The sequence below is a fragment of the Solanum tuberosum genome, unplaced genomic scaffold (genome assembly GCF_000226075.1).
Source record: "Solanum tuberosum cultivar DM 1-3 516 R44 unplaced genomic scaffold, SolTub_3.0 scf00177, whole genome shotgun sequence".
NCBI lineage: Eukaryota > Viridiplantae > Streptophyta > Magnoliopsida > Solanales > Solanaceae > Solanum > Solanum tuberosum.
In genome coordinates, this window is record NW_006239101.1 from 266,753 (window position 1) to 283,226 (window position 16,474).

The window sequence follows — 16,474 nt, forward strand, 5'->3', positions numbered from 1 at the left end:
TCAAGTATTCGAGGTTGTAGATTAATTCCTCCTAAGATAAAATGGATTAACCATTAAAGAAGTAGCGGTGCTTCAAACTTCAATAATTTCAACGAATTCAAAAAGACAGCAACGAGATCACACACGCAGACACGATCGATTTTGTTGGTAAGAAATGTATGGAAGAATGCAGAAAAATGAAATAAAACCTCTCTATCTATAGCCAACAAAGAATAGTATGAAAATATGTTAATTGTGTCTTATCGAAAAGGTCACAACTCCTTGAAAAAGAGAAATCTTTCAGAAAGGTCACAACCCTTTGAAAAATGTGCAACCTTGCGAATGGTCACATCCCTTTAAAAAAGACACAACATTTCGTAAAGGTCACAACCCTTCATAAAAATCGCAACCCTTCAAAAGAGTTGCAACCATTCATTTCCTATTCACACCTTTAATTAAACTTAAACCCAACAATTATATCCTCCTACTTTTAAGTGTAATATACTTGATTTTTGCAGTAGGTTCAAAAGAGTACTAGTAGTATAATAAATAAACTTTGGAACAGTCTTAGAAAATAATTATGCATCTCTTAACAAATGATTAATTAAACATGTTTCATGTTAAGTATAAAATCTGCCAATTATATAACGATGGTGTCTAATCAATTTTTGTATATCATATTAGTTATTACCTTTCAAGAACTTACCAAATAAAGAAGAACAATCACTATAATAATAATATTTCTCATCTTTCGATAAAAGTCGAATCCAGATTTTTTGATAAAATTAAATTCTGATCTCACATAATTTTCATTTCACTTCGTTAAACATCAAATCACACACCTAATGCCACTTTTTTTTTTTTTTTAAAAAAAAACCCTTCCTTAATCACATAAATCAAGGGTTTACCTTCACATTAGCCTTCAGACTTTATTAGGTACTCCATTTTTATCGTCTTTTTAATGAATTTCGAGACATTTAATATGGCCCGACCCAACCCAACATGGTCCAGCCTTCCATGAACACTGCACACAATGGAAGCTTAGAGTACTCGGACTGTCATTTTAGTAGAAATGCAATATCCGGCATGATCCAACCCTTCCAAGGTCATTGTACATAGCGAGATCATAAAGTTGCTAGAACAACCTCTTACAAAAATGCAATAATTGTATACAACCCGTCCCCTTCCCAGGATCCCTAACGAGAGCTTAGTCCATCGGACTTTCACTTTATTTGTCGAAAAAATCATCCCTTCTCCCATTCCATCAATGAAGAAGCTACTTTAGCACATTGTCAAAAAACCTTGTTGTAATATACATTATATGCCAAAAGCCCCTAAACCTATGCCTTTTCTTTTTTTTAATCTTGTTGTAAAATATATGTTAAGAAGAAAAAAATGGTTTATTTCTTTTTAAGACATACTAAACAAACATAAGCTATTAAACGACTAACTACACCAGTGAGAATCAGTAAAATTAGAGAAGTATTCCAGCTATGCACATCAAAGCCTAGCTCCAATAATTTGCCACATCTTGCTATCAACCATACTCCTGAATATCTGAAGAGAAACAAAAAAAAAAATTAGTGCCTACCGATACAGGAACGACAATATTTTTGGAGAGTCCGAGCAACATAGCCAAACATATGAGAAAATGCTGACTAGATGTCATCAACAACCAAAAAGGCAAATATATGACCCAATGCTGATCTGATGTGTTCAATAACCAAAAATATATGTTGTTCGGACTCTTCAAGTCCAAGAACACCAATTAGTGCGTGCCAAATCCTCTAGAAACGGTGAGTGCATTTTTGGAGGATTCAACATAGGTAATGCAACATTTAAAGAGAGTCCGAGCAACAAAGCCAAAAAGATGAGGAAATGCTAACAAAATCTGATTAATAACAACCAAAAAATCTATGTTGCTCGGACTCTTCAAAAATGTCTAACGGGTGCGTGTTGGATCCTCCAAAAGTAGTGTGTTTTTGGAGGTTTCGACACAGGTCTGACAATATTTTTGGAGAGTCCGAGCAACATAGCCAAATAGATGGGAAAATGCCAACTTAATGTGATCAACAACAATCAGAAATCTTTGTTGCCCGGACTCTTCAAAATTGTCTAAGGGGTGCATGTCAAATCCTCCTAAAGTAGTGCATATTTTGAAGATAAGACACGGGTATGACGATATTTTTGGAGGGTCCGAGCAACATAGCCAAACAGATGAGAAAATGCTAGCATAATGTGATCAACAACAACATGAAATCTATGTTGCTCGGACTCTTCAAAAATGTCTAACGGGTGCGTGTTGGATCCTCCAAAAGTAGTGTGTTTTTGGAGGTTTCGACACAGGTCTGACAATATTTTTGGAGAGTCCGAGCAACATAGCCAAATAGATGGGAAAATGCCAACTTAATGTGATCAACAACAATCAGAAATCTTTGTTGCCCGGACTCTTCAAAATTGTCTAAGGGGTGCATGTCAAATCCTCCTAAAGTAGTGCATATTTTGAAGATAAGACACGGGTATGACGATATTTTTGGAGGGTCCGAGCAACATAGCCAAACAGATGAGAAAATGCTAGCATAATGTGATCAACAACAACATGAAATCTATGTTGCTCGGACTCTTCAAATATGTTAGTCGGGCGCGTGCCGGATCCTCCAAAAGTAGTGCATTTTTGGAGGACACGACACGGGTATGATAACATATTTTGAGAGTTCAAGCAACATAGCCGAAAATTGGTCATTCTATTTGTTTGACCATGTCAGAGTGAAGGTTTTCTTGAAAGTTAAAAACAAAAAAGCCGAAACAGATTGCATTATGCCTTTTATGGACAGGGAATAAATGATGTAAAGGCAATAGTCTAAATTTCTACAGCCTTGTGAATGGTGAAAACTGAAAAGCATGTTAAAAGTTCTGAGAGCTGGTGCTATCAGAGCATCAATTTATAGTTTCCTAAGTATCGATGCAACAACGCCTACTGACAAGAATACAACCTCAACTCTTAAGAATGCCGATGAGGGAGCAACAAATATATACTTCCGCATTATGATCTAGCAGTTTACAGAAACCAGAGGAGAATATGAACTACCAACCTCTGCGCACTTGCAACAACAAATGCTTCCAAAGCCCACCTTGGGTAACAAAACTTAGCTAATTTTCCGGCAGTACTGTCTGGTTCCTGGTTTGCAATGAGAGTCAAAACAACAGGAACAAGAACACACCACTGTTCGAATGGGGCAAGAAGAAGCTTGTCAGCATAAAGAGTCAGGAAAAAGAAATACATCATATTAATGGAGAACGTGACTGTGGTACATACCAATTGTGCCTGTCCAGGTGCAAAGCAGATGGCAAACACATAAGCTATGCCAGTCACACAGTATACAAGGCAGAGGAAAACGAGGTAGTTGGTGCCAAAGGATGATCTTGGACTATTTAAGAAATAGAACATAGACAGGTAAACCAAAGGCTTTATAACAGTATTGAAATGGTCTATTGTATCCTTAGAAAGGAAATAAGCTAGACTGCTCATGCCGCTTTCTCTCTCCCTCCAGTATTCTAACTTGTCCAATGAAAAGGATCTCAATGCTGCAATCTTACAGAGGAGTGCTGCAATTCAAGAAGCATCATGAAATTAGGAGAGACATAAAGCAGGTAAAATCGCCGAGTATTTTGAACAGAATAGCACAACACATTTGAGCACCATGAAGTCTCAGGTTCAAATCCCAATAGAGTCAAAAAATTAGGTGATTTCTTCCCATATGTGACCTGGTACCTGTTGTTGTTGGGAGGTGACATGTATCTAGTGGAATTAGCCGAGGTGCGTACAAGCTGACCCAGACACCACGGATATAAAAAAAAAAGTTGTATTACAAGTAATAGATGGCTATATGTGGTGAATATACAAGTGTTCTTTTGATTTGAGGCAATCAATTAACTTTGAATCATATTGCCTAGAAAGTAAAGCAAGTTAAATGCACCCATATCTAAGATAAATATATTCAGCTAGAAGATGTCTTGGTTTCGGATTTAGCAAGTAGTCCACTTACACACAGCAATGATACTATACGTATAGCCGGAGTATCCAAAGGTGTCACCCTTCTGGCTGGATAGGATTCCTAAGCATGCTCCAGCAACCAAGAGGATTAAATAATCTGCTGCTTGTATTTGAGCTTCTCGCAATCTCTGTTTGCCAACCCTGAAGAATGTAATCGAGTTAAACATTATCTTATAATAACTTGCGTCAGAAAACTGTGACAAGCTTCATCATTGCATTACACCAATGTCTCATTCTCCCTTGATTATTTGTATAAAAAAAATTTTAGTTCTATCAAGTTTCAGACAAACCAATTAATTGCTCCCGTTCGACCAAAGATTTTGAAGTTGAAACATAAAAAAATTGAGTTGCGAATTTTGTAACTTGAAGTTGTGTTTCGACATGCATTTTACTTAGAAAACTTTTAAAGTTCTGATCCAATTTTCAAAATCTGATCAAATTCTATGGCCAAACAGATATTTGAAGATAAATCTTCAATATCTGATTCAACATCTCTGTGTTACTTCTCTTGCCAGTTGTTGGACCAGAGAGAGTGGCAGAAATTTTAGCTGCATATATTTTCATGTCATGACTCTTGTTAGTCACTGACAATTTTAGAATGAAGAGACTGTAGTAGGGGAAATATAACATGAATCTGGATAGCATAAGATACAATACCTTCCAAGATAATATCTATACTGCCGGTTTACGCCTGGAGTGTTTCTATTAGACAAGTCATGGGATTTTAACAAGCCATGAGACAGAGAATCTCGCTTCTCATGCCATGCATCAACAGGAAAAGATTGGTCAGGAGCTGCTGCAACACCCTTGGAGGACATTGCAATCTGATCGCACAATTGCATCATATCTGGGGGTACAGGGTAACCATTATGAAGCATCCATCGGACAGGAAGTTGTTCCACGGTCACACCTCCACCTGGTTTGACCATACCCTCAAGGACGTCAATGAAATGGTCAGGAGGATTTACACGATCTGGTACTGCAATTCCAAGATTTGCAAAGTATTCTTCTGCTTTCTTCACAGGGCCGTGATATGCAACAAGACCACCTTTGGCTAGAAGTACCAAGTCATCGAACATCTTGTACAAGGTATAGCTGAAGGACAGAAGAATAAGTCATTCTACCATACTTACAATACAATATAGCCAATATCAGCACGAAATTCTTCCTTACATTGCAACATAGTCTCAATGGTCACATGATTTCAAAAGGCATACCTACTGAGCCAGCTCAATTTTTTTTCTATGAACTGGAAACACAAATTGATAGAGCAAGAAAGGGAAAACACAAAAGCAAAAGCATCTTTAACTATCTAAATTTCTCAACTTATATTAACCTGTTTTAATAGAACTACTTATTTAGGTAGAGGGAAATTACATTTTTGTGGTGTAATTTTACTGTTGAAGTGTGTGACCATCTTATCTAAAAGCCTAATTTGTTAGAGAGAGCACACCTTTTAATTAATTATACCTCCAACACGCCCCTCACGTGCGGACTTGAATCCTTTTCATGAGCCAAGCACGTCGAAACTCTAACTCGAACCAAGTCGAAGTGTGTAACCAACTAATCTAAAAGCTTAAGTTGCTAGAGAGATCACACTTTTATTTAAATTATTTATCTCCAACATATATGTCTCTGTATAGTTGTAAACAGGCTTCAAATACCCCTTGATCCACTATTTATAACTCAAGGAAGGTATATAAAAGTCAAACTTTTTTTGATAAATAAAACTACTAAATTGCATATCTAGTTTCTGCAGAATTCTAGAAGTTGACTGGGGAGAAAAAACTCCACATACCTTGGCTGGTGAAGAACCATGCAAATGTTTACACCTTCAAGAGCTTCACGTCTAAGAGCTTTAAGAAGTAAGTTTGAGGATGAGCTGTCTAAACCAGATGTAGGTTCATCCAAGATTAGCAGTGAAGGTTCCATGACCATTTCCATCCCCACGTTCACTCGTTTCCTCTGGCCACCAGAAATTCCACGCTTCTCTACAGTTCCAACCAGCGAATCTCTAACTGCCTGAAGACCCAATGATTCAATAACTCTCTCGACTACAAGAACCTTATCAGCCTTTGGCAAGTCTGCAGCTAGTCTTTACGATGTTGAAGGTTCAGCAGAAGACATAAAATGGCAATAAGAAAATGATAATGAACATTTAGATGTCAAGTTAATCAAACTTGATATGAATGTAAACTTGGAATAACATCTTATGCATGAGCAAAACCTATAATGCATGAAGGCCAAAATTTTCAACTAAGACAATGTTGAAAGATAAAATTAATAGAGCCTTCGTGACATATCCACAATAGTAACAGCTTATGATTTGAACCTTCTATACACGTCAAACTAGGAATAGATAAGGTTATTATACATTAGGGCCCACATTTTCAACTACAAACTCAGGGCGTGTAACTTGTGGATATTCCAAATAGAGCATGTATAACCTAAGATTAGCACACCCTACATAACAGTTCATAAGACGAAGATTTAAAAGAGAAGAAACCAGTTGTTGCTGCAAAACACAAGGCAAACAACAAACACATACCCAGTGTAGTCCACAAAGTAGGGTTTGGGGAGGGTAAAGCCAGTGTTATCAAGAGCTAAAAGTGCAAAAAAGCTCTAACGTCTGTGGAGGCTTTTAGCGCAAAGCGCAAATAAAACATGGGCTTTAATGAAAAAAGGCGCAAAGGGAGAAAAAAATACAAATATATATGTTTAGTTGAACACTTCAAATTTAAAAGCATTGTAAAGATATGGCACCTGGCACTGGGTAGAACCGTAACCTTACTCCTACCTCAGCGGTAGAGAGGTTGGTTCCAGTAGACCCTCGGCTCAAGGAAAACAGTCCCGAAAAGAAGTAACAGAAGTACAAGAAATAACAGATAATAACAAATATAGCAGATAGTAACAAAACGGAAACTACAACAAATTAATACGATAATCGAGGTACAAAAAACAACAGATAGTAAAAAAATTGAAGGACAAGAAACTACAGATATTAAGTGCCATATAAACACTTGCTAAGTGTAGAATGCTTGATGAGATGCACTAATGCAGATGACAATGACCCTTAGAAGACACAATATCACCATGAGTGAAAAACTAAAAGAGTTATCAAAGTTTATGTACTTCTGGAGAATATATACACATTTACCAATAGCTTAAGTGTTAAGTGCAACTAAATCCTAATTAAGATTAATTGTAAGAAAAATAAATGAAACATCACAAGTTTTCACTAATTGATAAGATCTTCTACCATTTTTTAAAAAAATTTTATCTTTAGAGAACTCTGGAAAACGTGAAAATTGTTTCAATTATCTTTTCAACTTACTTGGTAACTAGAAGTTCAAAGAAATACGGAAGGCAATATAACAATTCAAAATAATGTCATTTCAACAAACAAAAGAATTTTTAAAAAGAAGAAAAATTGGATGTTATTTTCCCAGTAGTGTCAGTCTCTTGAAGATAATGCAGTGTGTATTCTAACTGATACCTGCATCTTGCATTAAATCGAAGGTTCTCTTCCACAGTGAGGTTTCCATGGACTATATCATCTTGGGCAACAAAACCTGTAATTCTCTTGTATGAGTGGATAGATTCCGCCCTTCCATTTATGAGAACCATCCCAGATAATGTGCATTGTGTTAGCTTGCCAGCCACCGCAGAAAGAAAAGTAGTCTTCCCAGCTCCAGATGGACCCATGACAGCAGAAATCCGACCAGGCATAAGTTTTCCAGTAACAGACCTCATCAAATGTTTGTGCTTCTTTTTTAGAGTAATGGTCAGGTCTTTGAAAGCAATCTCAATGGGAGGCCTAGTCTTGATCTCAGTATTATCATCAGTTGCCATTGAGATAACTCCCGAGAATGTCATATTCTTAGTCTTTTGCTCCATAGCTTTCTCTTTCTCAAGCTGACCATATGCATATTTAAAAATTTGGCTCCTAGTGTGCAGTTTTTTAGCATTGATCGCTTGCTTCTTTATATTCTTATCTCCAATCTGCATATGGAACCCCTCCATATTGTCTGTTTCATTTTCAATTGAATGCATCATTTTCGTGAGATCACTGGGTTCTTTTTTCTTTCCTTTTCCAGCTGAGCTGCTAGAACCTTTAGGTGGTATGGATGCTTCATCATTAGTTTTAGGTAGGTTGAAAGCTCCTCTTGCTCCTTGCTTCACGCTCATTTTCTTTGAGAATGAGCGAGATAACTGTTGTTGCAATCCAAAAGCACGTTTTTTAGCAACATCTTTTACTAATCCCCACCTTTCTCTTGCTTGTGCAGTTTCTCGCGCATGTCTTGCTGCAGCCTCCCTGGACTTGGCGACTCTTTGATACTTAGTATTTATGACTTGATCAGAGCAATTATAAAAGATGATCAGTATAAAACTCAAAGCACCCTACATGTAAGGTAAAAAGAGGTCAGATACTATGCAACAACTTCAATTTTAAAAAATCAATCATTAAATTCAGAATAAAAGAGTTGGTCTCTGATTCTACAATGAAAAAGATAGACAAGGAAAATTTTGAAATAATTCAACACCTTATAATCTCCTATGAAATCCTAACACAATGAATATGAGACAGGTTTTCTAACATAAAGTGTTATTCTACACAGTAACATCTTCCTTTTTTTTACAAGATTGACAAGGGAAAATGACTAAAGTATAGCGTCCCTGAAAATTCCAATTTAAGTTTAACACCTAAGCATGCTAACAAATATAGGAAATATTGTTTTGTATACCAATGAGAACGACTGATTAAGAAGTATATTATGGAACATGTAGATACATGTATGGTATGACTCAGAGGTACAGGTGTGGGAGAATGAAAATCTAATAATCTTGAAAAGAGAAGTTCGAATTGCAAATGACAAACTTGGTATCATAGCTCTAGGTTTAAGGTATTCTAGGGAGTCTATGGAGCCATGTCTTGTAGAGTCTAACTTATGCGTGTGTTGTCAACCACTCGTATATCTTAGTGGCTATGGGCATTTCAGAAAGTTTTACCTCCCTTCTCATTCTAAATGTGCAAGTAGAAATTAACCTTATGAGTTTCCCTTTGTCTCTAACATACATAGTTTTAAGTTTATGTTGATGCACTTCGATCATTAATGGAGTTATTTCTCTCATAATTATTATTGTTAATTAATTGAATTGTGAAGTATGGGATCGAAGTGGGTAGTCACTAAACTAAATCGGTTCGCTCGCTGCAAGTTGGCAAGCATCGGATGCCGTGCCATGTCTCCTCCCATTTTGGGACGTGACACTAAGCCCCCTCAAACATAGACTTTAAACTGTGACAGATTTTGGTAAATACTCATTAAGTGAAAACCAGAACAATTTAAAGATAGAGAGATACACAGTTTGAACAGAAGCCCCAAGATTACTTTGCCAGATAAATTAAAGCCGAGAAGAGCAAAATAGTGTATTTTCATGAAGAAGTAAAAGCAATAGACTAAACTAAGTAAGAGGCCACTTACAATAAGTATAAAACCAATTACATGCAGCTTTTGTTTGTCTGATTGTTTGTGGCAATTACTCAACTTGATGCATTCTGCAATGGTCAAAATGCCAAAAATTAACATCTTTGTTTGTTGCCATAGTGAACATAAAGCAAAAATAGCTTAACAGATCCCCAAGTAATTCATGAAAAAACTATCTGGATATTCAAACACTTTTTAAAATCAGAAATTTGGATACTGTTTGCCTAAGAAATAAGTTATCTGTTAGCCTATACAATTAAGTTGAGACAACAACCCATACCCTCAACTAATATGGAACTCTATAAGTATCTCAAAAGTACTGAGAGGTGGAAACTAAAGGCCAAGACCGGCTCAATACAATAAAGTGGAGTAGATGAGATCCTAAAGAATGGACTGCAGTTCATGGTTGCAGATAAAATTTTGTTGATTGTTTTTGTTAGAATAGGAATAATTATATGTAATCCTAATTGGAAAAGGAGTCTATTGTAGTGTATATAAATAGGATCTCAATGTAATAATGTAGATACAGTGATACACAATTCAGTAATATTTCTTCTCCAATATTTCTCACATGGTATCAGATCAATTGTGAGAAAATAATCCATCATACAGTGAAATCAGCCGTCACTATACAGTTTTCCGGTGACCTAAATTGCAGTCCGAGTGAATCAAATTTTCTGCCAGCAGTTTTTCTGGCCATTTTTCAGCAGTTCTCTTTTTCCAGTGGGGTCGCCTCTTCATTCCAAGGCTGACCATATAATGCTTTCCTGATTCCAAGGCTGACCTTTTTTTCCGGCAGTCAGATATATTTCTGGGAGACAGATTCTGGCCCCAATTTTATTTATTTTTTATGACAAGGGAAACCCGCAGCCGCTACCCTTTGGGTGTGCACAGGGTAAAACCCCCGCTCCTATGCAATAGCTCGCAAACCACATAGGAGAGGTAACCTGCACTAGGCAAGCCCGGTGCGACGAGCTCAACCCAGAAGGCAAACCCCTTGCTTTCGCTGGCAAGGGGTTTCGAACTTGAGACCTCCAACATGGAAGTCCCAAGCCCAAACCACTGGGCCACCCCGAAGGGTGCCCCAATTTTATTTATTTATTTATTGTGAGAGAAAATTCTAATTTCACAATATGTCGTTCGGGGTTGATATTCTTGGCTCCAAAAATATAGGAAGTTCAAGCCCTATGATCACTTTAGAACCACTAATGGGAAGCTCAAACTATTTAGCTTGGGCTTCCTCAGTTCAGTTGTGGTGCACGGATCAAGTTGTCCAAAACTACTTAACGAGCAATGTTTGTGTGGTAAATGAAAAGGCAAAGGCTAGTGAGCAAGATGCAAAGGCCAAAGCACAATGGGAGAAAGTTGATGCTCAATTATGTAGTCTCCCATGGCGATCTATTGATTCCAAGTTGATGCCCTTGTTTCGCCCAATCCAGACACGTTATTCAGTTTGGGAAAAAGCTCGTGTTTTATACATTAATGGCATATCTCAATTCTATTATGTGATATCTCAGATGACCAACTTACAAAAACAAGAATCCGATATGTCTACTTACTTTAGACAGGTACATGCAGTCATGGAGGAATTTAAAACGTTAATGCCAGTCACTGCAAACGTGGATAAACAACAAGAGCACAGACAAACATTATTTCTTGTTCTTACACTTGCTGGACTTCCTACTTACCATGATTCCGTGCAAGATCAAATTTTATCCAGTGCTACAGCTCCTACAATTGATGAATTATTCTCTTGTCTACTTCGTCTTTTGGTGTCTCCCAGTCACAAAGTAGTTTCATCACCCACCATTGACTAATCTATTCTCGCATCTCAAACCATAGAAAAACGAACATATCAATCTATGGAGAATCGATGAGGAAGAGGTCATTTTGGAAAACCTTGATCCAAGTGTAGTTATTATCATAAACTTGGACACACTCGTGACATATGTTATATTATGCATGGTCCACCACCTAATTATGATCTTATTGCTCTAAAGGAATATAATGAGTTCATTTGGACTCGTGCAAGTACGTAGACATCTCCACAAGTAGCATCTGTTGCTTAACCTAATTGACCATCCAATAATGCTCATATTGCTCAGACAGAATATGATCAGTTCCTTTAGTATCAAGCAAGTAAGAAAACGTCTCCACAAGTAGCTTCGGTTGCTCAACCTGGTGTTTATGTTGCGGGTAATTCTTTTGCTTGTATTTCACAATCTAGTACTCTTGGAACATGAGTCATGAACTCAGGCACTTCTAATCATATTTTTGGTAACAAATCACTTTTGTCTGATATTGCTTATCCGCAATCTCTTTCTGCTATTACTTTAGCCAATGGGATCCAAACAAAACCAAAAGGGGTTAGAAAATCTAAACCTACCTTCTGTCCCCCTAAATCAGGCATTTGTTAGTCGTTTGAAGCGTGCCTCACATTGTGGCATAACATTTTTTATGATTTTTTTCTCATGCAAGACTGCAATATGGAACAAATGATTGTCACAGGACATGAATCACAAGGTATTTACTATCTTACCTCTTCAAATTCCTTCACAACATGCTCAATTACAGATTCGCCAAACCTAATTCACAAACGATTAGGAGACTGGGTCTATCCAAGTTGCGGAATATGGTGCCTAGTTTATCCATATTAGATTGTGAGTCATGTCAACTTGGGAAACACATTCGTGCTACATTTTCACGTAGTACTGAAGGTCGCTCAGAGTCTATTTTTTCTTTAGTATCTAGTTCATTATGATATTTGGGGTTCGCCCTTAGGATTTCGTTAATTTCATTGATAATTATTCAAGATGCACTTGGGTTTCCTGAATGAAAGATCATTTTGAGTTATTTTTAGGGAAAAAGGACAAATATACCCTCGAATTATCGTAAATGGTATGTGTATACCCTTCGTTATACTTTATGTATGTATATACCCTTGTCGTCAATTTTTTTGGCTGTGTATACCCTCAACCAAAATGGAGGGACACGTGGCATCATCCTAGGCATTCATCCGATTTAATTTATTTACCTAAAAATAAAATTACCCACTCAACTATCCATTTCTAAGATCCAATTAAGACCCGAATTAAAAATATGTTCCCAAAATCGCCAGGTAGCAGCCTCCAAATTCGTCAATATGCCAGCGTTTGAGATTATTATTCTACTGTGTGATCCAACTGAGGATTTTAACCTCAATTGCATTGTTCTCCACCCTTCAAAACATTTGTCCTCCACCTCTAATCTATGCATTATTCTCCGTTGTTGCAATTTTGTGGGAAATTGTTTTTGTTCTCAGTATTGCAATTTGTGGGACATACAATTTCTTATTGCCTCAATTTCTGATGGATCGTTCTCCACCCTCTAATCTAAGTTTTCCAAAAGAAAAATTGAATCAGTGTTATCGTTCATTAATCTCTTTTGATAGTCGTCAACGGAGCTCCGACATGGCGACGAAGCTAATGCAAAAAGAGGTGTCACCCCATCGCAAGCCTAACTCATCAAAAAGACCTAAAAGACACAGAAGAACACGGCCAAATTGGATTTGAAGGCAGCGCCACCCTTGATGGTTCTTAGTCACGACATCGCTGCCGCATCATGCCACCAAAATGATAATTGACAATGCAATTCTGTGGGAAATCACCTCAGCAACACTATACATTAAAAGCCTCAATTGAATCACAACAGGGCCCAACGAATTTGGAAATTAGGATTTTATGTTTAAGTTGGGTTTGGTGTTTAATTCGGGTCTTAATTGGATCTTAGAAATGGATAGTTGAGTGGTTAATTTTATTTTTGGTAAATAAATTAAAATCGGATGAATGCCTAGGATGATGCCACGTGTCCCTCCGTTTGGGTTGAGGGTATACACAGCCTAAAAAATTGACAGCAAGGGTATATACATACGTAAAGTATAACGAAGGGTATACACATACCATTTATGATAGTTCGGGGGTATATTTGTCCTTTTCCCCTATTTTTTATATTCAAAAGTTTCTCTGTTGAAATACAAAATCAGTTTGGTGTTCCTATTTGCACTTTACATTGTGATAATGCATTAGAATACTTATCCTCCCAATTTCAGGAGTTTATGACTCACCAAGGAATTATTCACCAGACATCTTTTATGTACACCTCTTAGCATAATGGTATAGCCGAAAGGAAGAATAGGCATCTCACTGAGACTGCTCGCACTCTACTCATTGAATCTCATGTTCCGCTACATTTTTGGGGCGATCCAGTCTTTGCATCTTGTTATTTAATTAATAGAATCCCCTAATCTTTTATACTGTTTCCTTTGTCACATATCTACTTTATCCCCCCTCGTGTTTTTGAGAGTACATGCTTTGTTGATAACTTAGCCCCGAAAAAGATAAAATAGCCCCTCGTGCTCTCAAATGTGTCTTTTTCAGTTACTCTCGAGTTCAAAAAGGGTATCGTTGCTATACACCTGATCTTCATCGCTACCTTATGTCTGCCGATGTTACAATTTTTGAATCTCAACCTTACTATATCTCTTCTAATCATCCTGATGTTTCTAAGGTCTTACCCATACCTCATGTCTTACCGATATCGATTTTTGAAGAATCTACGGTTACTTCTACATCTCAAATTGTAGTGCCACCAATATTAACTTATCATCATCGTCCACGTCCAACACTAGTCCTAGATGATTCATGTCATGCGCCGAACCCTGCTCCTACTAGGGCCTTGCCTCCTTCTAGCCAACTGATTACACTTCAAAAAGGTATACGATCCACTAAAAATGCTAGCCCACATTATACCTTCTTGAGTTATTATAGTCTCTCATCACCCCATTATGCCTTTGTATCATCTTTGTCCTCTATTTCCATTCCTCATGCTAAAGGTGAAGCACTTTCTCATTCTAGATAGAGGCAGACTATGATTGATGAGATGTCTGCTTTACATACGAGTGGTACTTAGGAGCTTGTCTCCCTTCCTGCAGGTAAATCTACTGTTGGTTGTCCTTGGGTTTATACCATCAAGATTGGTCCTGATAGTCAGGTTAATCAGCTTAAGGCTCGCCATGTTGCCAAAGCGTATACTTAGATATTTGGGCTTGATTAAAGTGATACTTTCGCTTTCGAGGCTAAAATAGCATATGTCTTTTTTTTCTATCTATGGTTGTTGTTCGTCATTGGCCTCTTCATCAGTTGAATATTAAAAATGTTTCTTGCATGGCGATTTTGTGGAAGAAGTCTATATGGAGCAACCAACAGGTTTTGTTGCTCAGGGGGAGTCTAGTAGCTTTGTATGTCGATAGTGTAAGTCACTCTATGGTCTGAAACAGTCTCCTCAAGCTTGGTTGGAAAGTTTAGCACAGTAATTCAGGAATTTGGCATGACTCGTAGTGGAGCTGATCAATCTGTGTTTTATCAGCATTCTGCACCAAATTGGTGTATTTATTTGGTTGTTTACATTGGTGATATTGTTATCACTGGCAATGATCAAGATAGTATCACTAATTTGAAGCAACATCTCTTTAAGCATTTCCATACTAAAGACCTTGGCAAACTGAAGTATTTTCTAGGTATTAAGGTGGCTCAGTCTGAATCAAGTATTGTTATTTCTCAACGCAAGTATGCCTTAGACATTCTTGAGGAGACAAGAAAGATGGGACGTAAATCCATTGACACTCCTATGCATCCGAATGTTAAACTCCTCCCAGGATAGGGGAGCCACTCACTAATCCTGAAAGGTATAACTAGTTGGAAAGTTGAATTATCTCACAGTGACTAGACCTGACATCTCTTTTCCTATGTGTTGTAAATCAATTTATGACTTCCCCTTGTGATAGCTATTGAGATGTAGTTGTTTGCATTCTGCAATTTATAAAGTCAACTCCGGGTAAAGGATTACTCTTCAAGGATTAAGGCCATGAGCATATCACTGGATATACACACATTGATTGGGCAGGATCACCCTCTGGTAGACGTTCGACATCCAGATATTGTGTTTTAGTAGGAAGTAATCTGGTGTCGTGGAAGAGTAAGAAATAAAGTGTGATTGCTCGATCTAGTGCATAATCAGAATATCGAGCAATGGTTGCAACAATTTGTGAGCTAGTTTGGATCAAACAGTTGCTGAGAGAGCTAAAATCTGGCGAAATCGGTCAGATGGAACTTGTGTGTGATAATCAAGCGGCCCTTCATATCACATCAAATCTAGTATTTCATTAAAGCACTAAGCACATTGAGATTGACTTTCACTTTGCCTGAGAAAAGATACACTCCCAGGAGACATTGTTATGAAATTTGTGAAATCAAATCATCAGCTTGCAAATATCTTCACCAAGTCCCTCACCGGTCCTCGTAATAATTACATCTGTAACAAGCTAGGTACATATGATTTGTATGCACCAACTTGAGGAGGAGTGTTAGAATAGGAATAATTATATGTAATCCTACTTAGAATAGGAAGAGGAATAAGAATCCTAGTTGGAAAATGAGTCTATTGTAGTGTCTATAAATAGAATCTCAATGTAATAACGTAGATACACAATTCAATAATATTTCTTCTCCAATATTTCTCTCAGCTTTTACTACTCATCCTGAGCATTAGATATAGAGCCCGTTTGGATTGACTTAAAAAAAGTAACTTTTTAAAGTGCTGTAACTTATTTTAAAAATAAGTAGTTATGTGTTTGGATAAAAGTGTTGCAGTTGAAAAAAAAGTTGTTGATGTGTTTGGCAAATAAGTGTTGGTAAACACTTTTTTTAATCAAAATGTCTGAAATACCCTTTAAGCTGTTAACATGATAAAAAGTTGATTAATTTAAGGTTTTTATACTTAAAAATAAATTTATATTTTACATCCATAAGTAATAATATTTTCCTATCATTCACATATTTCTTTACCACCACAAATTATTTATAATAATAATAATAATAAAATAAAATAATAATAATAATAATAAAAATAAAAATAATAA

General features: G+C 36.9%; 1 protein-coding gene across 1 annotated transcript in view; it reads right to left on the reverse strand.

Moving 5' to 3' along the window:
- Positions 1-1,219: 1,219 nt before the first annotated feature.
- LOC102597657 (putative white-brown complex homolog protein 30) overlaps positions 1,220-16,474 on the reverse strand; it is a 19,096-nt gene continuing 3,841 nt past the window's right edge. Inside the window, exons 7-14 of the mRNA XM_006354281.2 lie at positions 9,517-9,590; positions 7,530-8,434; positions 5,832-6,128; positions 4,691-5,128; positions 4,026-4,174; positions 3,296-3,585; positions 3,072-3,202; positions 1,220-1,536 (exon numbers count right to left, since the gene is read on the reverse strand). Of these exons, the coding sequence (XP_006354343.1) occupies positions 1,380-1,536; positions 3,072-3,202; positions 3,296-3,585; positions 4,026-4,174; positions 4,691-5,128; positions 5,832-6,128; positions 7,530-8,434; positions 9,517-9,590 (2,441 nt within the window). The 3' untranslated portion in view covers positions 1,220-1,379. The remainder of the gene's footprint in view (positions 1,537-3,071; positions 3,203-3,295; positions 3,586-4,025; positions 4,175-4,690; positions 5,129-5,831; positions 6,129-7,529; positions 8,435-9,516; positions 9,591-16,474) is intronic.